Source organism: Microcaecilia unicolor, chromosome 11 (assembly GCF_901765095.1).
Source record: "Microcaecilia unicolor chromosome 11, aMicUni1.1, whole genome shotgun sequence".
Taxonomy (NCBI): Eukaryota; Metazoa; Chordata; class Amphibia; order Gymnophiona; family Siphonopidae; genus Microcaecilia; species Microcaecilia unicolor.
The window spans coordinates 166,817,089-166,841,926 of NC_044041.1; the positions used below are offsets into that span (position 1 = coordinate 166,817,089).

At 45.5% G+C, this 24,838-nt stretch overlaps 1 protein-coding gene across 3 annotated transcripts; it reads left to right on the forward strand.

Annotated features, from left to right (window-relative positions):
- The first annotated feature begins 1,442 nt into the window (after positions 1-1,442).
- On the forward strand, positions 1,443-24,395 carry KCNK6 (potassium two pore domain channel subfamily K member 6). 3 transcript variants are annotated; one of them, XM_030219167.1, is made up of 4 exons: positions 1,443-1,655; positions 3,223-3,570; positions 17,606-18,001; positions 23,124-24,395. In XM_030219167.1, exons 2-4 carry the CDS (start codon positions 3,264-3,266, stop codon positions 23,363-23,365), a joined length of 945 nt encoding a protein of 314 aa, XP_030075027.1. In that variant the 5' UTR covers positions 1,443-1,655; positions 3,223-3,263; the 3' UTR covers positions 23,366-24,395. The 3 variants fall into 3 exon arrangements, with proteins under 3 accessions (XP_030075027.1, XP_030075026.1, XP_030075025.1); XM_030219166.1 differs by having other exon boundaries at positions 1,444-1,688; XM_030219165.1 differs by lacking the exon at positions 1,443-1,655 and adding an exon at positions 2,412-2,475.
- The last annotated feature ends 443 nt before the right edge of the window (positions 24,396-24,838 follow it).

Below are 24,838 nucleotides of genomic sequence, written 5' to 3' on the forward strand. Positions count from 1 at the left end.
CAACTTAGGAGGAATCTAAGGGAGTCTTTTACTTAGGTGCGCTGATGTTTTTAGCGTGCGTTAAAAATAGGCATGCGCTAAATGCTAAAGACACCCATAATACATTGGCGTCTTTAGCGTTTAGCGCAGTGGCATAGCTACGTGGGGCCTGGGCCCCTGTAGATGTGGCCCTGGCCACCCTGCCGACGATCCCCTTGAACCCCTCTCCCGCCACCAACTGTCCCCCGCCGTTGCCGCCCGCTCCGCCGCTGCATCAGATACCTCTTTTGCTGGCGGGGGTCCACGAACCCCGCCAGCCGAAGATAGTCTTCTTCAGCGCCGGAGTAGCACCTTCATTCAACGAAATTCCTGCGATCAGCTGTTTCGACGCCTTACGTCCTGCACTGTGCATGTAGCCCCGTGCAGGACGTAAGGCGTCGAAAGTTTTGAGTTGAAACAGCTGGTCACAACAGGAACTTCGTTGAACGAAGGCACTACTCCGGCGCTGAAGAAGACTCTCTTCGGCTGGCGGGGTTCGGGGGCCCCCGCCAGCAAAAAAGGTATCTGATGCAGCAGCGGGGCAGGCGGCAACTGCGGGGGAGAGTTGGTGGCAGGAGGGGGGTTCAAGGGGATCGTCGGCAGGCCGGCAGTGGGGTCCAATGTGGCGGCGGCTTGGGGGGGGGCTAAACAGTGCCCCCCACCTCGGGCTCTGGCCCCTCCTCCCGGCTAGGGTTACCATATGGCTCCAGAAAAAGGAGGACGGATTGAGCCAGCCGGATTTTACTTCCATTGCTTTAAGCAATGGAAGTAAAACCCGGCTGGCTCAATTGCTTTCCATTGAAAGCAATAGAAGTAAAACTCGGTTGGCTCAATCCGTCCTCCTTTTTCTGGAGCCATATGGTAACCCTACTCCCGGCGAGGTCTGGCTACACCCCTGGTTTAGTGCACACCTATTTTTAGCATGCACTAAAAACACCAGCGTGCCTTAGTAAAAGACCCCCTAAGAAAATACTTTTTCACCGAAAGGGTGGTGGATGCATAGAATAGCCTCCTGGTGGAGGTCGTGGAGACGAGGCCTGTGTCAGAATTTAAGAAAGCATGGGACATCCCATAGGAAAGAAAGAGTTAGTGGTTACTGAGGATGGGCCATTTGGCCCTTATCTGCCCATAGGAACCGACTCTGTGGGTGCTTGAGCACCCCCAATATTGAGAAAATTCCTTGTATGAGTCCATAGAGGGGTTATTTCCATTGGGCTTAGCACCCCCAATAATTTTGAAAAGTTGGCTCCTATGTCTGCCATTATGTTCTATGTTCTGCTAAAAAGTTACCCGAATCTCTCCACCCCTTTTGGTATTTCTGGACCTTCCCTTTTCCCCCCGCCCTCTCTCCTCCCCCTTTGGGCTCCGTCTTTGCTCTCCCTCCTTTTCGCCACAACCTCTTTAATTTTTTGCTCCTCCTCTCCTCCCACGCTCCACCCCTTTCTGCTCTTTTCCTCCCTCCCTCCCTCTCCCCAGCCGAGTGGAAGCTGCTACAAAGTTTTCTTTTCCTGTTTTGCATACCAGGGTGGGGGGACCCGGAACCAGCCGAGAGAGCGACCCAGGTTCCGAGTCGAAACGAGTGTTCCGTCTTGGGCTGCGGCGTGTGAGTCCGGCAGACAAAGAGAAGGAGCGCACCGGTGAGACAGAGCGGCAGAGACAGCCCGGGAGAGGTACAGAGAGCGAGAGAGACAGCCTGGGAGAGATCAAATTGAGTGTGAATGGAGTTAGTGTCAAAGAGGCATCTTGGGAAAGAAAGAGAAAGTGTCTGTGGCCAGGATATAGCTTGGGAGAGAGAGAGAGAGCGAGAGCGAGTGAGTGTCTGTGGTCAAGAGACAGTTTGGGTGAGGTACAGAGTGTCTTAAGACGCAGCTTGGATATAGCTTGGGAGAGAGAGAGAGAGAGTGAGTGTCTGTCTGTGGTCAGGAGACAGTTTGGGTGAGGTACAGAGTGTCTTAAGAGGCAGCTTGGAAAAAGTAGAGAGTGAGTGAATGTATCTGTGGTCAGGAGACAGTTTGGGAGAAGTACAGATATGAGGCATATTTTCAAAGCACTTAGCCTTCCAAAGTTCCATAGAAACCTATAGGGAACTTTGGAAGGCTAAGTGCTTTGAAAATATGCCTGATAGTGTCCAAGAGGCAACTTTGGAAAATCAGAGAGAGAGTTACATTTAGATTGAGTGTTTCTGTAGCCAGGAGACAGTTTGGGAGCGGTACAGAGAAAGTGGGAGAGAGAACATACACCTAGGAGAGTGTACGTAATCCAGGAAGCGTTTAGAGAGTGTGTGTCAGAAAGCACCTAGGGAGACTTTCAGTGTGCCTGTGCACGCATGCGCCCACGTGACGGCTTGGGAGAGGTACAAAAAAGGAGACTGGGAAAAGTTAGAGCAGAGAGAAAGAGAGCATGCATAGGAGAAGTTAGGAGAGAAAGAGAGCATGCATAGGATACAGCACAAGAGAGGTAAAGCAAGAGAGGGAGAGAGCGCGGATGGAACAGCCTAGGAAAGAGATGTGGATAGGAGACAGCCTTAGAGATAGTCAGCAAGAGTGCATGCCTAGGAGACAGCCTCAGAAATATTAAGAGAATATCCAGGAGACAGCTTGGGAAAAGGTGAGGGAGCATCCAGGATACAGTCTGGGAGAGGTTTAGAGTGAGTGAGGGAGTCTAGAGGTAGCCTGAACCTCTGACTGAGCTCATGTGAAACTAGAAGCCTACAAGCACAGAGAGCCCAGCAAAGTGAAGAGAGAGAGAGTAGAGTGAGCTTGGGTAAGAAAGAGTGAACTTGAACCTAGGAGACAGGGTCAGAAAGAAGCAGAGGGAGGTTTAAGATGTCTTCTGGATTCTCTAGCAGAAAGGCACAGAACGAGCTTGGGAGGAGGATATGAACCTTACAAAGGGACACTGAAAGAGCAGGGCATGGTATGAGGCTGAGGGAGATGTAGAGGATTGAACTTGGGGAGCGAGGTGAGGATCAGGGAGAGCCCAGGGGGAGCAAGGTGAGGCTGGATGAGGAGTGGAGCAAGGGCAGAGCATGCACTGGGTCTGGACTAAGAGTGAAGTGAGCAAAGGGACATGGGAGATTTTGCGAGCCTGTGAGAGGAGGAGGAATAGCAAGCCAGGGGACTGGTGCAAGAATCAGGGGCAGAGAGAGCACAGGGGGCAGTCCTGGACAGAATGGCTAAGCCCTCTTTCCCCTCTGCATTACAGGCTGTCTCTCCCTGGAAGCCGTCTGCTGCAGTAGTCGTGCCATGAAACCCTGGGTCCTAATAAGTATTTTTGTGGTCTCCTATGTCTGCTACCTACTGCTGGGGGCCCTGGTGATCTCCATTATCGAGAAGCCCTATGAGGAGAGTCTCAGAAGTAAGCTGCAGAAGCTGAAAGCTGATTTCCTGGATGTGAACAGCTGTGTGAATGAGAGCAAGTTGGAGACCTTCCTGCAGGAGGTGCTCAATGCCAACAAGTATGGCGTCTCCGTGTTGCGTGATGCCGCCAATGACACAAACTGGGACTTCGCCACCGCCTTCTTTTTTGCCAGCACCCTGGTCACCACCGTGGGTAAGACCCATGCTGTATTAACTTCTGTTTCTCAGATGGAGTGGAGGAGTGGCCTAGTGGTTAGGGTGGTGGACTTTGGTCCTGAGGAACTGAGTTCAATTCCTGGCACAGGCAGCTCCTTGTGACTCTGGGCAAGTCACTTAACCCTCCATTGCCTGCCGCATTGAGCCTGCCATGAGTGGGAAAGCGCGGGGTACAAATGTAACAAAAAAAAAAAAAAAATTAGGTCAGCTCTAAGAGTGACTGGCCTGCAGATGCTACTCTTCACTGTCCCCTCTGGTCCCTGGCAAGTTCAATCATCCATTAATGCCTGCCAGGGACTGGATCCAAATACCTGATGTTCCCCATCAGGTCCCTGCGAGTCTCACCCCCCCAGTACAAATGGGAGGAATTTCAGGAAAAGCATTTTGTGCCCCAGCGTTTCACTGTGGACTTCTGGACACATGCAGTTTGTAAGAGATTGATTTAATATTACTAGTGAGTTTGGCAGGGATTCGGTATTAGGTTTTAGAGTGTTTGTGAGGGCTTGATTTATTGCTTTTATTAGGTAGGTTTCATAATGAACGAAAGCGCCTGGTACTCCAGGTTCTTTCTGTCTGTCCATAGTTGCCTTTCTCTTCTGCTGTGCTTGAACAGATCTGCACAAAAATTTGGAAGGTATTTAGTAACAGAATGGGAAACCAAAATGGGAATTTCCGTTTCCAGAAATAGCAATATTAGCAAAAAAAAAAAAAAAAGCCTCTGAATGATGATTAGCATCAAGATTGGTGGGGGGCTAGATTGTAAATCCTTGAATGCATGGTCAGAAAACACACTCTGCTCCAGTTGCTTTTCTCTGTCCCAGAACCGAGTTCACCTGTCACCAATGACCCTAAGGTCCATAAGCCATTATTTAGATGGACTTGGGAAAAGTCCACTGCTTATTTCTAGGATAAGAAGCATAAAATCTGTTTTACTGTTTTGAGATGTTGCCAGGTACTTGTGACGTTGATTGGCCACTGCTGGAAACAGGATACTGGGCTGGACCCAGTATGGCAACTCTTATGCTCTTGTAACACTAAGGAGGTTATGGGGATTCCTAAATGTCACTAAGTAGAGAGGTGTGATAGCCGTGTTAGTCCACTCTTAAAGGTTATCAATAGAAATCAAACAAAATAAAACATGGAAAAGAAAATAAGATGATACCTTTTTTATTGGACATAACTTAATACATTTCTTGATTAGCTTTCGAAGGTTGCCCTTCTTCCTCAGATCAGAAATAAGCAAATGTGGTAGCAGATAGTATATATAAGAGAAACATCAAAGCATTACTTTGACAGTCTGACAGAGTGGGAGGGTGGGGGTATGCATGGGGACATCAAAGCATTTCATTGATATTCTAACAGAATGGGTGTTGGTAGGTGAGAGGAGGGTAATAAACAGAGAAATAAATGTAACTACAAAGACAGGAATTCCCTCCAGCGCTTTTTGATTCTAATTTGAATTCCTGGATTTCTCCAGGGGCAGTGCCAAGGAAGAGTTTTTTAATTTCCTGTTGTACACTCTCTGTGAGGTGTTGGAAAGGCTTTTTAGATTTGGACCTGAGGAGAAGGGCAGTTGTTTTTAGTTGGGAAGGCTTTTTAGATTTGGACCTGAGGAGAAGGGCAGTTGTTTTTAGTATTTGTAGACTGCTCTGGTGGGTGTTCAATTTTCTTTGTAAATAGCTGTGGGTAAAGTCCCTTTGTAAAAGAAAAAGGATGTTCCATGCACTGTCACTTTCCAAGTCATGATGTTAAATTTTGTTTGGTTTCCTCTTCATGCCAATTTTTCAGACTTTGTTAGGTGGTCAAAAGTAATCCTGAGGGTTTTTATTTTTAATCGAATATACACCCATACACATGGCCATTCCAGCAAGTAAACTACATTAGTTCTGTGTGACGCTGCTTGATGCGTTGGTCATTACCGGTAATTGGAATTTTCAGCACACTTAAGTTACTGCAGTGCAAAAGTGGTAGAGGAAATGAGGGTTGTGTTCTTAGCACTGACATCAACAGCCACCCTTCTGCTCAGTGTTGGTTCCAAGGAAATAGCCATGATGCGCCTGAGCCAGCCTGAGCCTACCCCCCCCCCCCCCCACCAACACACTTTTGCCTTGAGTTCACCCAGCAGCAGCACTCATTTATGTAGCTGGTGAGGATCCCGACCCCCATCTCCCTCCTGCTGAAGACATCCAGAGTCTGCCCTCAGTCTAGAAAGCTCAGCAGTTAGTGGTAACACTTTGATCCGCTGATGCCGGGGACCCTGTGAATGCTCAGTTCTCATGGTCAGAACTGAGCATGTCCACACTGCCAGAAGCTGGCTGCTGCACTTTTCTGACTGGCAGTGGGCTCCGGATGTTTTAGCTGGTGGGACCAGAGAACTCCGTCAGTGAAGGTACTTTTAATTTTTTGTGGGAGAGTGAAGGAAGACAGAGGAAATGGGATCCTAATGCCCACCCATGTTAACTATAGTGCAACTCCCCCCCCCCCCCCCCCCCACCCCCATTCATATCTGGCTATGCTGCTGGTTGGCTCCAAAGCAAACACATTGTGAGCTTTCTGTTCCACTTTTGCTCAGCAGTTACTCGGTGTAAGATTTTTTTTTTTAATTGCTATAACCAGTGCTTGTGTGTTTGAAGAGAGAGAGGGGTAGATGATGGCAGACACAGATTAAATTGGCTCATCTAGTTGGGCTTATTCTTTCTGTCTGGATAGAGAAGAACATATCAATTCTCTTATGCAACCCTGCACCAACCCGCAGCCCTCTCTTCCCATCACTTTACCCACATCTGCTTGTCATTTCTGACCCAAGCACCAGTATCTACTGCTTTAAAATGGGTCAGGCATGGATTTGATATACCAGCCTTCTGTGGTACAACCAAAGCAGTTCACATATATTATAGGCCGGTACTTTCAGTGCCCCTTCATTCACAACTATCTGGTGATTCTTGTCACCGTCACCTCCTATCTGTGCAAAAAAATGACACACTTGCAGGACATCGCACAGTTTTACAGGCGGTTTATCCAAATAGCACAATACACGGTGGCTGGAAAAAAAACCGCCCCCCCCCCCCCCCACCCCACACACATTTTCCCAAATAACCTAAAAGCGTCTTCTTACTGCAGCAGAAACTTCTGCCTGAAATTTGAGACATTTCTGAGAACTTTATTTTTCAACAGGATGGAGCTCCAGGGCAACGAGCTCGCAAAACAGTTTTTTTTTTTCTCTCTCTCGCTCAAACCCCATTCTCCTAATTCTTTCTTTCTCTCTCGCACCTCCTAGCCCCATTTCTTCTTCCTGGTTGATGCTACCATGGCAACCTCCATCTTTTGGCCCACATAGCTGGCTACCTCGCTCCACCCCATGATTGAAATTCTGCATTGTACATTTGTGCTGTATGTCCCCCAGGAGTTAAAAAACAAAACACACACACACTCCTGGTATGCTTAACATGTATCATGGGTCTTGTCACTAAGTATTAGGCTACTGTGATGGAGAACCCACCCCTACCCACTTGGGCAGCCTTGTGTATGTGTATATCCTGTTTCACATGACACCTCTACCTCCCTCTCCCCCCATGCCAGCTTCAGGATTGTCCAGGGACTGTGCATAATTAAAGGGGGTTTCCATGCCCTATTATCCGCACCCAGAGGAGCTTTCCCTGCAGTCCCTCTCCCCCATGCCAGCTTCAGGATTGTCCAGGGACTGTGCATAATTAAAGGGGGTTTCCATGCCCTATTATCTGCACCCAGAGGAGCTTTCCCTGCAGCTGAGATAATTGGGGGTGGGGGGATTAACTCCTGCCTTGTAGCTTCTAGTGTGGCAGCATCTGGCGAGCCTAGCTGGGGGAGGTTAGGCTGTGTTGACGTGGCGGGTGTGTCCTGGGCAAACAGAGTTGCCGAGTTTGCTGCCTCTGCTAGGCTGTGGGCACTACAAGCACTTTTAGACATCAGGCCTCCCTGTGGTTCCTGTCACTGGAGTAATGAAGTCACACATTTTAAAGCTGTTTAAAAAAGGAAATGGAGGGCATGAGAAATCTTTTCAGCTTTTTTTCTTCCCAGGGAAACTCCAACAGCTCATATCACATGCACCCTTGGTGGAAAAGCAGAACAGGTCTGTTTTGCAAATGTTACACGGGGTCATGTGCAGAGCTCTGCCTTTCAATGCTCTGGGTAAGGCTCAAATGAATAACAGCAACAGCTTTGGGGCGGTGTTTGGGCTTTTTTTTTTTTTGCAAATTCCTTCCACTTAGCTGCGCCCTTATTTGTGAATCTTAGTGAAGTCTAGAAGGGGGCTGCTGCGCTCATTGTCATCAAAGCCTCCCTCCTCTCGGCAGGTGTTGCACCGATAGGGGTGAAATACGAATTCCAGAGCACAAAACAGGAGAATACCTCTATGTAAAGTCCAAGGAAAGCAGAAGAGTAAAGGATGCAACACGACCTTCATCTCAGGGAGTGTTGAACAAAACATTGTAGCAGAGGCGATTTTGGCACCAAGGAGTTTTTTTTTTTTGGCTAGCGATCTTGCATCCATGTGATCCTTTCACATATAATCACATCAGGATAACTTTACTTCAGTCACCATACACTACGTTGTCCTACCAGCAGTGTAATCCTTGACCCCTGAGGCAGGTGGGCTCTCCCGACGAAACACCACTCCATGGTGGGTCTTTGGTGCTAATAAAGATGTTTTGTTGAACACTCCTTGCATTGAAGCTTGTGTTGCATTCTCTACTCTTCTGCTTTCCTTAAAATAGGAATACAACACAGATATTCATCAGAGTCCCAAACGGGCATTACTTCAGTAAATGAAAAATGTGAGCACAGCACGGACAGCTAAAAAGTAGAACTTCCTCGGAGCCCCTTGCAGGTATGACACCGAAGTATATAAAGTGTGAATACAGCACGGATGGTAGAGTAAGAAGCTGTCCAGCAACCAGCTGTTATAATTCCTTGTTTCTTGGGGGGATAACAGTCTGCTGGTGTCATTATGCCTTTCCTGCCCTTCCCTGAAGTAGTTTAGGTAAGGAATGTAGATCCGGTGAACCCTACATTTTTTTGTCATCTTTGTTTTTAAGAGTTGAAGGATGGAGGTTGGGATTAGTGTTTTCATTTAACTTCATTTTCCATCTGTCGCTCGTAACTTTTTCACTTGATGACCTGAGAAACGCCTAGTCTCTGAGAGGTGCTCCTGATTTTAGAGCATGTGTTCAGCCCATGCTGTGATTCCCCGGTTTCAGTCCCACTACTGCCACCAAATCTTACAGTAGAACTTTGCCAACTTCCCCCTCGCCGACCCACCCACCCCCTCGGCAAATTGCTCATGCCTTCCATCAGTGAGACAAAAATTGTAAGCTGTTTGCCCAAACATCCTTGTAACCGTGTGTGTGCATTGTTGCACTCCAGCTATGCTCTGTATGTAATCTGTACCTACCGTTTGGTTGACCGAATTTTGGTTTTGGCCTTTGGCTGAAACTAAAGATTTTCTGTGCCTCTTCTCCCCCCCCCCCCCCCCCCCACCCTGATCTGCCTGTCCATCCCTCCCTAGGCCTACCTGCAAAAGCCCTTGTTGTCTAGTGGCCTGTTTGGGGCAGAAATGAACCCCACTTGTTCTGCCTGGGGCCACTACTCAGTAGAAATGACTGCCGAGACTTCCCACGGCGGCCTTGCGAGACTGCCGCTGGATGTCATTGCAGCCATTTTGAGAATTAAACCAGCATGGGCAGGAGTGAGTCTCCTACCCGTGGTGTTTCCAATCTCAAAATGGCTGCCAGGACCTCCAGTGGCAGTCCCAGCAGCTATTTCTACTGGAACCAACCATGCGCAGGAGCAAGTGGGGATGCTCTTGCACCCATTACCCATCTACGATGACATAGGCAAAGAGGGGGCTGCCGCTGGGATGGGGGCTCAGAAAGGGGGCTACTGCCAGGGTGGGGGGGCGTTTGGTTACCAAGCGGCCAATTTCGGTCACAGTTTTGGTTTCTGTCAAGCTCTATTGTGGAGCTCCATTAGTGTGTACAGTTGTACATAGCTTATTACTGGTGTTTGTGTCTGGTTGATACTGTGTGTGCTCTCATTGCCTTTACACTATAAACTAGTGTGGTGTTTTTTTTTTTTTTGGGGGGGGGGGAGGTGCCTTGTGGCATACTATGAATGATGTAGTCTTACCCATAGAATGATTATTAGCATGGGGTGAAATGTCCCTTATTAAATGAGAGCCAGCCAAGGAGTGAGGTGAGAGGAGGCACACCCTTGCACTGTTCACCTTTTTCCTGGTTAGTCAGGTTTGTCTCTTCTTAGGTATTTGGGAAACTGTGTCATAGATATTTTCCTTCCCTGACTCACTAACTGCAAAATTCACCTCTCCCTAGTGTTAGCGATGGACTCCAGGTCTGTAATGGCAGGTCAAGCCAGTCCGGTTTTTGTCTCCACTGCATTTGTGGCCTGCAAGTCACATAGGTATGAAGGAGATTTGGGAGGGAGGGTGGTTAATAGGACCAGCTGAGCCCCCATCAACTGGATACTTTACCTTCTTCATAAAACTTCTTAAATCTGTGTGTTGCAGAATAAAAAGTTCACATCTAACAGCCTTGTATGAAAATTAAATTAGATTAAAATTTAAAATCTCGCGTTCTAACATTGCATAGCATCAATGGTATCTTGGCCCCAGCCCTTAACTGTAGATCAATATAGGTAGAAAATTGTTGTCTTTAATATCTCTTCCGAATGCTGCCTGCCAAGTTTGAGTGGCTGAAAATACATCAACAAAATACATTTTCATACACATATTCTGTTACTGTCAGGCAGTGTGCTTTTTGTAGTGAAAAAGGTGCTAGTACTCAAATGCCAGACTAAACTCCAACTTATATAGGCAAATGTCTCTTTATTATAAATACTTATGCCTTATACAGGCTATTAACTTTAAACATTAAACCACTCATTCATGATGACTGAGTGGTTTAATGTTTAAAGTTAATAGCTGGTATAAGGCATAGGTATCATATATAATAAAAACCAACCTCAACGTTCTGAAGCTGACTCCATGGCTTCAGTGAAGGGTTTGAAGCTTCTGAAGCTCAGGCTCCATCTCTGTAAGCTCTGCCCTCGAGTACTTCCGGGTTCGTCACAAGCAGAAGTGACCAACCACATGAGGTTTCTCGGCTTCAGAATGTTGGAGGTGCATTCTATTAAATAGGATTGGTCAGTTCCTTGAAGCACAGCTAGAGCTCAGCGTCCTGCAAAGTAACGCTCAGACACCAGAGAGAGAGGGGGGGAGGCCTGACACCAGAGAGGGGGGGGGGGGAGGTATCTCTGTCACACACATACACTCTCTCACAGTCAATGTCTTTCTCACTCTCACACACTGTCTCTCACACACTATGTCTCACACTGTATCACATTCACTCTCTCTGTGTCACACAGTCACTCACACACTCTCTTGGTCTCATACACTCAGTCTCATAGAGAGTCTGTGTCTCACACACTCTCGCACACATTATCTGTGTGAAACACACTGGCTCTCACACACTGTGACTCACATACACACTTGCACACACTCTTTCTCACAGACACACTTGCACCCAGACTTGCTCTCTCTCTCTCTCTTACACACACACACTCGCACATACACTCTCTCAAACATACGCACTCCGAGGAAAACCTTGCTAGCACCTCTTTCATGTGTGTCAGAAATGGGCCTTTTTTACTAGTTTATAATAAAGAGACATTTGCATATATAAGTTGGAGTTTAGTGTGGTGTAATGTTGTTTATATACTCCAACTGAATTGGTTTCCCCCCCCCTTTTTTGTAAGATTGTACTCAAATGCCAGGCCACCCTTTAGGGGTGGGGTGATCACCAAGGGACCCACCGTACAATAGCCAGGCCCCCTGAAGCCAGTCACGGAATCTATGACAAGACAGAATTTGTGTGTAGAGCCTGAGCTCTTTCATTAAAACTTGGGGACTATGGGTCAATTTTAGCAGACAATGGAAAAGGTGCCGGTACTCAGTACCCCCAAGTACCCCCTCAAAAAAAGCCCAGCTGCCAGTCAGTGACACTACCTTAGTCTATCAAAAGATAGTTACTCTCACATTGTCACTGCAAGGTAATTGAACAGCCTGTGCTTGGCCAACTAATTTCATCTGCAGTGTCTGATCACAAAGGAAATAAATTGAGGTGTACGTAAGCTGGTGACCACAAAGTAAACACGCAGAGGCATCTTGTGCAGAGAAACATGGAAAAAAATTCCTATGCTTATTAATCAAGTTTAGTAGTCAAATCAGTCAATGATGTGTGCCATTATTGTGCCAAACTCCTTTTGGCTAGAGAATACTTGTGTACTGTGCTGGGTTTACATAACTGCAGCAGCCCCTTCATCTGGTCTCAAAATAATTTGTGTGTTTTTTTTTTTTTTTAATTTGTGTTTATTTTTTGATCTGTGCAGTGAATTAAGATATTTTGCACCCTTGGGCTTTGGCTGCTGCGATCAGTTCATCAGTTTGGCTGTTTTTTTTTTTTTTTTTGATTGCAGCTTTGGTTGAGGATTTCCTATTTTCTGATGAAGGCAGATCCTTTTTGGGGGGAGGTGAGGTGGAGGGAGAGGAAGAGTGGCTGGAAAAAGTTGAAGGCTCACGAGTAGAATGCATTATGTAAGAGAGGGAGGTCACTAAGGGGTCCTTTTACTAAGCTGCGGTAAAAAGTGGCCTGCGGTAGTGCAAACGCTTTTTTGGGCGCACGCTGGGCCATTTTTGACCACATCTAGGAAAAAGGGCCTTTTTCTAAGGGGACAGAAAATGGACATGCGCTGAAGTTGAAAGCAGCGCGCGTCCATTTTCGGCCTGATACCTTACCGCCACCTATTGGCCTAGCGGTAAGGTCTCATGTGCTACCAGTGTGGTAAGCATGCAGCGTGTGCCGACTGCCGTTTATTGCCGGGTAGGCGCCCATGGTACTGCGTATTTTGGTGCGTGGCAAATTGAATTACTGCCCAGGGCATGTGGTAGCTGGGTGGTAATGCCGATTTGGCGTGCACTGGATACATGTAGGCCCTTAGGTGCCTTTGTAAAAGGGCCCCTCAATACCTTATCAATATAGGGGTCCTTTTACTAAGCGTGTACTTACCATGCACTAAAATCACTGCCGTGGGGCGTGCTGAGATGTGCAGCAGTAGTTTGGCCATCAGCATGTGCTGTTCCCATGTTAACAAATATGCAGGAGGTGTGTCTGGGGTGGGGGGGAGAGTAGGCACGCCCTGCGCTAATCAGGTAGCGTAGGCGCATTGCTGTGTGTTGCCTGATTAGAGCAGGAGCCCTGGGTGGTGGTAAGGGCTCCTGTGGTAATGGGCACACGCTCATTGGGAAATTTAGCATGTGGCCATTACAAAAAAAAAATATGGAAAGGCGGCCATTTTTCAAAATGCGAAACAGGGAAATCCGTTATGATGACGAATCACAGCAGGCAAAAGTAGAGGCTGACCAAAGACGAATCCAACAGTCTTTATTGATAAAAATAAAAGGAGGACGCGACACGGGCCGTGTTTCGACGCATGCAAGCGCCTACTTCAGGGGTCAAATAATGTACTCTAAGAAATCATAAAATAATCATGAATAGAAACAATAACTTTATGTATAAAAATGAATTTTGAAGTTTAAAACGTATGCATAATGATAAACATGTAAATTGAATAATAAAAATTATCATGTATATACAATAAAAAAAAAGGAAAGTTGTATATAATACAGGGGTATAAAAAGTAGTTATAAAAAATACATACAGAAGATGCTAACACACATGTATGTATCTTTAAAAAAAAAAAAAATGTGAGTTAATAAGACATTCACAGTGATTCTGACTAGAAAAAATTCATTAAAAACATTCAAAATAATTTAAAAAAATTTAAAAAAAATAAATTGACAATTGATATATCGTAACTGGTGTGGGTATCGTGTTGATGGACAAATCATGAATAATGGTATTAGATTTTTTTCAGGTTTTAAGTCCACTACTTGCATGGGATACCAGAAGAAAAGAGGCAGCCATTTTACCACTGTTCTAAAAGTGAGCGCAGAGGGTGGAAAACCCATGCACTGACAACTGCATCAGCCACGTTTTAGTGCGGCTGGGTAAAATGACCCCATCGTATTTGCAAAGTGTGGCTTTTGCACACAATTTTCTGTGCTACCGTGGGTGCCCTATGGAAAGCTGAGTTTTGCACAACAGCTAAACTTTGTTCAAAGGCTCCAGTAGATATTGGTGTACAGCTCAGCCATATCCCGTGGTAATGAAGGTATCAGCTATTCCACACGGATGCAGGGAGGTGCGCAAATGACCAGAAGGGTGAGTGCAGGGTTTTCTAAGGTTGGGGGCTTTTAGTGCAAGCTCTAAGGAGGAGTAAAGAGTTAACTCGTTTATTCTGCAGTCAGTGTTTAATGAGGATTTCATGCCTATTCCTTCTCTATACTGTGAGCTTATGTGAGAGGACATGAAATGAGATTGAAGGGGGGCAGACTCAAAAAAGATGTCAGGAAGTATTTTTTCATGGAGAAGGGTGGTGGATGCTTGGAATGCCCTCCCGCGGGAGGCGGTGGAGATGAAAACGGTAACGGAATTCAAACATGCGTGGGATATGCATCAAGGAATCCTGTGCAGTAGGAATGGATCCTCAGAAGCTTAGCCAAAATTGGGTGGCGGAGCAGGTAGGGGAAGAGAGGTTGGTGGTTGGGAGGCGAGGATAGTGGAGGGCAGACTTATACGGTCTGTGCCAGAGCCGGTGATGGGAGGCGGGACTGGTGGTTGGGAGGTGGGAAATACTGCTAGGCAGACTTGTACGGTCTGTGCCCTGAAAAAGGCAGGTACAAATCAAGGTAAGGTATACACATATGAGTTTATCTTGTTGGGCAGACTGGATGGACCATGCAGGTCTTTTTCTGCCGTCATCTACTATGTTACTATGTATAAGACCTGCAAATTTTCTGGCTTCCATTAAAAAAAAAAAAAAAAGAACAGAACCGAAGGGGAGGTTTGCAGTATTGTTGAACTTGCACGGCCTGTTTAAGCACTCAGAGCTTGCATGTGCGGGAATATTCTACACACAAAAATGTATTTGGATTTTTTTTAAAACCACTTTTCTGAAGATATTCACTCAGTGTGGTGTACAGTAGGTACAGTTTTAATATCAAACTTAAAATTTTGTTAACAGGATAAAAATAATAAAATGTACAAGTATAAACATAAATACAATGAATACAGCGAATTGAAACCTAATAATAGGACTATCATGAAACAGGATCAAAAATATACACATTTAACAGCAGTGAAATTCAAATAATGGAAATATAATATGATGTAAGTATAATGGTAATGGAATATTTAAGCACACGATTATTTAGTTATTTCTTACATTTGTACCCCACATTTTCCCACCTATTTGCAGGCTCAATGTGGCTTACATAATACCGTAAAGGCGTTCGCCAGTCGGTTGATAACAAATACAAGGTTGTATTGTGGTCGGATGAGGTTGCTGTGTGTCAGGCACCGTGAAGGTCGAAGGGAATGAAGATTGTATATTGTCCAGTACGATCGTTGGTTGTGCTGGGTGTGGGATTTACATTGGATCGGTGGAGGAAGCCTTTTTGAAGAGGTTGGTTTTTAGTGATTTTCTGAAGTTTTAGATGGTCATGGATTATTTTTACAGCTTTTGGGAGTCCATTCCATAGTTGTGCGCTTGCGTAGGAGAAGCTGGATGCGTAAGTTGTTTTGTATTTAAGTGCTTTGCAATTTGGGTATTGTAAGTTTAGGTATGATCATGATGATCCGATTCTGTTTCTGGTTGATAGATCTATGAGGTCTGTCTCACCTCACCTCCCCCCAATTAGAACATTCAAATAACATAGCTATGATACTAATGCTTTTCTACAGTACAGCTTACCATATAGCTGAGGAGCCAAATGTAGATATATAGATGGGGACAAGATGTATGGTACAGTCAGTTGGAATAAATAAATGGGTGACTAAAGGCAAGTTCTTTGTACAGTTAATCAGGGGTGGGCTGAGCGTGGTCTGGACTCCCTGCTTGGCCATTGCCTGCCACCGCCCCTGCTGCCCCAGTCCTAACTGAGGGGTCCTGGTAGTCTGGTGACCTCTGTGGAGGGGGGGGGCATGTTCTTTCCTGTCCGCTATTCCCCCACTTGCCGATGCCACCGTGTTTTCAAAATGGTGGCCAAGACTTCCCATGGTAGTCTCATGGGTCTCCACAGTCTCGCTAGACTTCTGCAGGGAGTCTCGGCCGCCATTTTTAAAATACGGTGGTGTCGGGTTGGGGGGGGGGGGAGAATAGCGGCAGTCCAGCTGGCCGTGCCAGAAAGAATGTTTCCCCCCCCCTTCCCTGCTGAAGCCACTAGATCACCAGCGGCTCGCTGGCATCCGGGCAGAGCCTCTGGGCCCTCGGGCACTGCCTGGTTGCCCAAATGGTCAGTCCGCCCCTGCAGTTAATCAACATATAAGGAGCTGGTCTAAGATACTGTGTGTAGCAAGCTAGCAGATATTTGCAATTGCAAAAATCATATGCACAGATTTATTTATTTAATACATTTATACCCCACATTTTCCCACTAGTTGTAGGCTCAATGTGGCTTACACAAACCGTATGGTAGGCTACAGTACAGAAAGTACAATTAAACTATGTAAAAGAAGATAATAGGCTAATAGGTAACTTATGAACAACAAAGATAGCAAAAGATAATACAAGGTAATAGTCCATGAATCTTGGTGAGACCAGGAAGAAGTAGGTTATGTTGAGTCTGGAAGGTAGGCCTTCTTAAACAAGGTGGTCTTCAATAATTTTCTAAAATTTAGATAGTTCTGAGTTGATTTTAAGGATTTTGGTAAAGCATTCCATATTTGTGTGCCTATGAAGGAGAAGTTGGAGGCATAGGTAGATTTGTATTTAAGGCCACTGCAAACTGGATAATGTAAATATAGGTAGGATCGGGAGAAACTGGACCTGTTTCTGGGTGGTAGATCGACCAGATCTAGCATGTATTTGGGAACTTCTCCATAAATGATCCTGTGAATCAAGGTACAGACCTTAAAGGCGATACGTTCTTTGATGGGTAGCCAGTGTAATTGTTCACGAAGGGGCTTGGCAGATTCGAATTTAGATTTTCCAAAGATCAGTCTCGCCGCTGTGTTCTGGGCAGTCTGAAGTTTCTTGACTAGATGTTCTTTACAACCTGTATAGATTCCGTTACAGTACTCCAAATGGCTTAATACCATTGATTAGATAGCATGGCAGATGATGCATGGATGTGTGCAAAATGTAGCTCCTGCTAGTGCACACCAGAGTGCACATGCTTTCACTGTGCTCTTCCAGATTAGTGCACATTTTTTGTGTGTGTGCGCTTTCCCACATTGGTGCATGTTTTTTCAGTGCTCTTCCACATTAGTTCACATTTTTTGTGTGTGTGTGTGCTTTGTGTGCTCTCCTACGTTGGTGCATATTTTTTTTGCATGCGCCCTCCCACGTTGGTTCTTGTGCATGCTTCTGGTGTTTTCCTGTTTTAGTGCACACTTTGTTGTGTGAAAAATGTGCGCACTCCCACATTAGTGCACTTTTTTTTTATTTGCACACAGCTTATCTGCATACTATTTGGTCATTGTATTGGGTGCAGATTTTTCTTTTTCAGGATGCATTAGGAAACCTTGTGCTGAGTTGTAGCATAAACCCTTGCTTTCATCTTTCTGCATCTTCCCTTGCATTGCAGATGCTGCCCATGTCCCAGGCAAGGTGACAGAAGATGAATTTATTTTAATCGTGAGATTAATCAAATTAAATCGATCTCATAGAAAATTAATGCATTAATTGTGTTAGGACTGTCGATTTTAATCACATTAAGGTTTACAAAGAAAACAATTCTCTTTAGCTTGGTGTTTCTAGGAGCCTTTCTGTTTTCTCCCTGATGTGATGATACGGAGAGAGACCAGTCACTAACACAAGTCCTCACTTTTCTCCCCTCCCAGGTTACGGATACACCACGCCGCTCTCGGACTCTGGTAAAGCCTTCTGCATCTTCTTCGCCATGATTGGCGTGCCCTTCACCATGCTGGTGCTAACAGTCACTGCCCAGCGCCTAATGGCCATCGTCACTTACAAGCCTATTGACTACTTCCAAATTCAGAGGGGCTACAGCCGGCGGTGCGTGACCAAAGTCCACTTCGTGATTCTGCTCTTGCTCATGCTGGCACTGTTCTTTCTGATTCCTGCAGCCATATTCAGCATCATTGAGGATTCATGGACTTACCTGGATGCCTTCTACTTCTGTTTCATTTCGCTGTGCACCATTGGCCTTGGGGATTATGTTCCCGGGGAGCAATACCAGCAGAAGCTGCGCCCCTTGTATAAGATCTGTGTCACCTGTAAGTATTTCTCCTAAAAAATTTAAGAAGAGTGCTTTTTCTTTAGACTCTCTTGTTTCGAACTCAGTCAGATCTTGTCTCTTGGATCAACCCCTTCACTCACAACCACTCATGGTTTTCCCCCTGTTTTGTATCCCCTTATCTCCCTCTGCCACCACCTAAGCTTATCGAGTTGTTATATGTACCAGTGCTTTTTCTAGTCTTCGCAATCATGAACCCTAAATCTGGACAGCGGGGGGGGGGGGGGGGGGGGGGGGGGGGGGCGGTGGTTGTATAATTGGGAGCCTGTTTTAGTGCCCCAATGCCATGTGGTGAAGGTTTATTTTATAATGACATCTGGGCACCCAGATTCCTTTATACAATACTAGCCTAACCTGGCATTGGTTTGCCTTACAGTTAGGCATCCACAGTTACACCAGCCTTAGACCAGGCCTAACTGCGATCACTACTCCTACTTATCATTTCTGTAGCACTAGTAGATGTACGCAGCACTGTACACTGAACATGTCAAGACAGTCCTTGCTCAACAGAGCTTACAGTCTACTCAAGACAGACAAACAGGACAAATAATGGATAAGGGAATTACTAAGGTGGGAATGATAAAACAGACATGGGTACTGAACAAGTGAATAGGGGTTAGGAGTTAAAAGCAACCTCAAAAGGTGGGCTTTTGCCCTAGATATGAAGACGGCCAGAGCTGGAGCTTGGCATACTGGCTCAGGAAGTCTATTCCAGGTGTGTGGTGCAGCAAGATAAAAGACACAGTGCAGCAAGATAAAAGACACAGAGTCTGGAGTTGGCAGTGGAGGAGAAGGGTACAGATAAGAGAGATTTACCCGATGAATGGAGTTCACGGGGAGGAGTGTAGGGAGAGAGGAGAGTGGAGAGGTACTGAGTTGCTGCAGAGAGAATGCACTTGTAAATCAATAAGAGCAGTTTCTCATTCCGGAAATGAAACTTTAATACCTGACTACTTAATTTTACTCTGTCACGTACGAACTTTAATGCAATACCTCTCTGTATTTCTCAATCCGGAAATGGCGATCGCCATTATGGCATTAATGTAAGCCACATTGAGCCTGCAAATATGTGGGATACAAATGCAACAAATAAATAGATAGTATGTGGAAGTGGATAGGGAGCCAATGAAATGACTTGAGGAGAGGGCTAGCATGCTCCTGCCATGTCTACATACGGTAGGGGCATGTGTAGCTGATATCACCACCTATGCATCACCCATTTATAGAGAATGACATGGGGACAAAGTTTGTCCCCATCCCCCTGGGTTATGTTTCCATCACCGCCCTGTCCCCGTCCCCAAGGGCTCTGTCCTCATATGCAGAAGCCTCGAACAATTATGATTTTATATTTAAATCTTTAAATAGAAAACAATAATAACAGCGAGCAGCTATAATAACCTTCCTCACCATCACCCTCTACCCTTCCAACCCAACAATAGCTAATTTCTACTACTCCGAGGAATCCTAATCCACCCTGTTATAATGTCCAAGGATACAAAATACAGCCCGTTCTGTATGTCCTAGAGGGGAGAAATATGCCCTATGAAGCACTGTTATGATTTTTTAAATCTGTGGATGAATAAGAAGTCATCAATAATCTCCAGAATTCAGTCTTCCACAGTCCTTCCTGCAATAGAAGATGTCTTCTTAGAAGATGTGCAGGATCCCCCATGCAAATTTTGCTAGTTGTGGCCAGCACATTTGCTTGTTTTTCTAAAAAATCAAAATATCGTTGTCTGCATCACTCAAACATAAATAACAGTCCAGTTCATTAACGGGCTTCAGAGTAGAAAATGACACTGGGACAAAGTTTGTCCTCGTCCCCATGGGATCTGTCTCCGCTCTGTCCCCATCCCCGTGGTTACTGCGGGTCCCCGTGTCATTCTCTACCTGTATGAACACCCCCTTTGCATTTATATGCTGTGCCAGATAACACGTGTCCTTACAGAATAGCTCTCAGTAACCATGCTACCACTTACACGCCTGTTAGAACTGCCCTTCATGTACTGCTGTTGCATGGTGCCTGGGCCTCTTTCCTGGGGGCTGTTTAATGCTACCACCATGACATGGCCCACTCAGGAAGTATAAACCTGATGCGGATTCAACTGCTGTTCTTGGTGAGGTGGTGCTCAGCACTGCCACTGAACTACCCGAATGCCCCAAGAAAACACTATCGAAGAGACAGTGTTTAACCATTCTACAGCACCCCCTGCAGGGCTGGCTCAACCATTAGGCAATATTAGGCAGTCATCTAGGATAGTAATTGAGGGGGGGGGGGGGTGTTGGCACACACATTATTGAGGTGTTACAAGAAATGATTTATTTTGGGGAAAATAGCTCTAGAGAGCACTCGCTACTGTTTATAATTTAAGAGCAGGTGCTGTATTTATAAGTTTTAGGATATTAATTTCTCCACCAATCACCAAAGGTGATAATTGCAATAAATTAAATAAATTATATATAAAAGATACCATATACTCAGAACACAAGGAGACCGTATTTTTAGCTTCAAAAAAAGGTTGATTTAATATACAATTGCACACGAGAGGTAGGTTTTAAGAGATCTTTACAGATAATCTGTGCATAAAATAGAACAAAGTAGCAGGTAGGTTAACTTACAAGTCCTTGTTACAAGCATGCTGTGGTCCAGCTGATTGATGAGCACATGTTCAGGAGCAAGGCATCAGCGGACCCCAAAGAGAGCAGCAGGTCCCAAGAGGAGGCAGGTTCCAAGAGCGCAAGCTGGGCTGTTTCCAGGCCTTTTATAATGTTAGCAGAGAAGCATGGTGTGTGCATGTCCTGGATATTTTGCAAGGCATTATGGTTAATGTAGTCTGTTCACATGACCACATTATACAGTGGTGGAAATAAGTATTTGATCCCTTGCTGATTTTGTAAGTTTGCCCACTGACAAAGACATGAGCAGCCCATAATTGAAGGGTAGGTTATTGGTAACAGTGAGAGATAGCACATCACAAATTAAATCCGGAAAATCACATTGTGGAAAGTATATGAATTTATTTGCATTCTGCAGAGGGAAATAAGTATTTGATCCCCCACCAACCAGTAAGAGATCTGGCCCCTACAGACCAGGTAGATGCTCCAAATCAACTCGTTACCTGCATGACAGACAGCTGTCGGCAATGGTCACCTGTATGAAAGACACCTGTCCACAGACTCAGTGAATCAGTCAGACTCTAACCTCTACAAAATGGCCAAGAGCAAGGAGCTGTCTAAGGATGTCAGGGACAAGATCATACACCTGCACAAGGCTGGAATGGACTACAAAACCATCAGTAAGACGCTGGGCGAGAAGGAGACAACTGTTGGTGCCATAGTAAGAAAATGGAAGAAGTACAAAATGACTGTCAATCGACAAAGATCTGGGGCTCCATGCAAAATCTCACCTCGTGGGGTATCCTTGATCATGAGGAAGGTTAGAAATCAGCCTACAACTACAAGGGGGGAACTTGTCAATGATCTCAAGGCAGCTGGGACCACTGTCACCACGAAAACCATTGGTAACACATTACGACATAACGGATTGCAATCCTGCAGTGCCCGCAAGGTCCCCCTGCTCCGGAAGGCACATGTGACGGCCCGTCTGAAGTTTGCCAGTGAACACCTGGATGATGCCGAGAGTGATTGGGAGAAGGTGCTGTGGTCAGATGAGACAAAAATTGAGCTCTTTGGCATGAACTCAACTCGCCGTGTTTGGAGGAAGAGAAATGCTGCCTATGACCCAAAGAACACCGTCCCCACTGTCAAGCATGGAGGTGGAAATGTTATGTTTTGGGGGTGTTTCTCTGCTAAGGGCACAGGACTACTTCACCGCATCAATGGGAGAATGGATGGGGCCATGTACCGTACAATTCTGAGTGACAACCTCCTTCCCTCCGCCAGGGCCTTAAAAATGGGTCGTGGCTGGGTCTTCCAGCACGACAATGACCCAAAACATACAGCCAAGGCAACAAAGGAGTGGCTCAGGAAGAAGCACATTAGGGTCATGGAGTGGCCTAGCCAGTCACCAGACCTTAATCCCATTGAAAACTTATGGAGGGAGCTGAAGCTGCGAGTTGCCAAGCGACAGCCCAGAACTCTTAATGATTTAGAGATGATCTGCAAAGAGGAGTGGACCAAAATTCCTCCTGACATGTGTGCAAACCTCATCATCAACTACAGAAGACGTCTGACCGCTGTGCTTGCCAACAAGGGTTTTGCCACCAAGTATTAGGTCTTGTTTGCCAGAGGGATTAAATACTTATTTCCCTCTGCAGAATGCAAATAAATTCATATACTTTCCACAATGTGATTTTCCGGATTTAATTTGTGATGTGCTATCTCTCACTGTTACCAATAACCTACCCTTCAATTATGGGCTGCTCATGTCTTTGTCAGTGGGCAAACTTACAAAATCAGCAAGGGATCAAATACTTATTTCCACCACTGTAAGTCCTTCTTTCTGCAGATGTCCTGGCGTCCATTTGTCTGATAGATGATGGGAGGGGCAGGTATACCTTTGACAAGCAAATGTCCTGTTTATGGTTTCCCTTCTGAAGTCTTTGTCTTCAATGGGGTATTCACACCTTTCCCTGCCTGTCTCCTTGCATCCTCTGGTTAGGTCCAATCTTTGTTGTGTTGATCAGAGGAATAGAGTCAATTTAAAACTTTAAAGCAGTCTTAAGTCTTTTGTTTAAGGAATGAGAAAAGGCAAGGTGAGGTCCCTGCCACTGCAGCAGTACCTTTGTCTTGTAAATATTCCCCAAAGGGAGAGGGAAGAGGGCTTTTGGAATGAAAGCCAGTTCTGCTAAAAGCTGCACAAATATATATATATGTATCTGATCCAACACAACATCATGCTAAACATTTAATTCTGATGATTGGCAGAGGGAGGCATAATGCTGAAGGACCACCTAGGGTGCCCAATCCTTTTGCACCAGCCATAGTGCCCTGCTATGTTACAGGACCACTCCCAACTTTGAGGATCGTTTGCCCCTTTCTGTTGAATCTTAACTTCTGGATTTCTCTGGCACTGTTATTTCTTGTGTGTGTTGTTGCTGTTGAAGCTGGATACAATCTCCCTCCTTTGCTTTCTTCCACAGTTTATCTCCTCATTGGTCTCGTCAACATGCTGCTCATTCTCCAGACTTTCCACAAAGCTGCTGACCTGCACGGCCTCACTGATCTGGTCTTAATGCCTCATCATGAGGATGAAGACGAGGGGGACCACGAGAGAATCCTGGACACTTCTTCCTTTCAAAAACCAGTGGAGTCTATGGAAACAGAGGTGCAGAAACAGCTGAACTCGGCGTCCCATACTGGCTATTCCTCCATTAACCGATAGCCCTGGTGATACCAGGTGTTGAGGAACAGAGGAGAGGGGAGAGGAGAGGTGCCACTGACCTGGCAACTGCAGAAAACCCGGGTACCTCAAAAAGAGAAGCTGGCAATGTTTTGTAGATTGACAAAGAAGGCCTTACTAAGAAAAATATTTATTTTAAACAATTTATATTTGGAATTGTTGCCTGATTCATTACAAATCTGTCATTTTCCCCAGCCCATGTAGCTAGTGTGTGTTTTTTGTCCCCCATTTCCCCCCACCCCTCCACTGAAGATACAAGGAGAATGACCACATGTTCCAGACCAAGGTCTTTCAGAACCATAGGAATACAACAATGTGAAAGAGCTTTTTCTTTTTTCACTTTTTTTTTAAGGTCATGCTCCCATGTAGCGGGAGCCATTTTGTTTAACAATGCACACTGTATATGCAAAATGACTTCCTCCCACCCCCCCCCCCCCCCCCCCCCCGATTCTGAGTTACATAAGCTGGATCATATTTTTTTTTTGCTTAGGTTGCACAAGTACCTTCCAGGCTGCCTTCTAATTACAGTTTTAGTTAGGGCTCATTCTTTGGTAACCTGGAAGCCTTAGCGGTTGTGGGGTTGGTTTTCTTTCTAAAATTCAATTGCTGTAGTACAGTAAGATGACCAGCAAGCATGCCTACCTCAGTGGATCTAGCTACCCTTGCCTATCCCTTTTTTCAAGTTGGCCAGTGCAATAGAACCTTGTTTCTCTAAAAGAATGCCTAGTTTGATGTTTTCCCTCTCATCTAATACTCTGGTATGGGTACAACTTGCATCTCTGATGCTCGCTTAGTGAAACCAGAAAGATTGATCCAGTCCTGTACAGATGTATGTATTCAGCATCAAGTCCATGCATGCAGTGAGCCAAATTGAGGATGGGCTTAGCCTCCTCAGGTTCTTCTGTAAGGTGGTAACTTGATCTCCAATTGCTGCTGGGTGAGAACATGGCCATTCTAGTAGATAGGCTGTTATTGCGAAAAAGAAAAAAAAAAAAGTAAAATAATGAAAAAAGATACAGCTGCAGATATTTCCCAGGAAGTCTTTTGCTCTTCCACATTGACAAGGAGGCTCCCCCTTGTCGGCTGTAATACAGAAGTGCTATCCTTTTTGTCCTCTCCCCGATCAGTTCTTTCTGACAGATGGAAAAGATGCAGCAGTGCTAGAATGCAGGCAGCAGCTCTGTACTGCCAGGTTGGGATGGCTGCGCTGGCTCTTGCCTTCTCTTTTAAAAATTGTTTGTTTTTATGTAAATGACACTGGAACTTTATTTTTCTCTTTAGCATGTGTACTAGGCATGTTTACGTTACTAGAGAGACTGGTTATTTTGTTTTGGGTTTTGTATGTAGTTTCAATAAATTGCATTTTATGCGTTAGGTTCAATTTTAATTTTTGCCTGTTGCTTTGCAACCTTTTTTTAGGGTTATTCCTACTGCTGAACTGCCATTGCCTTAGCT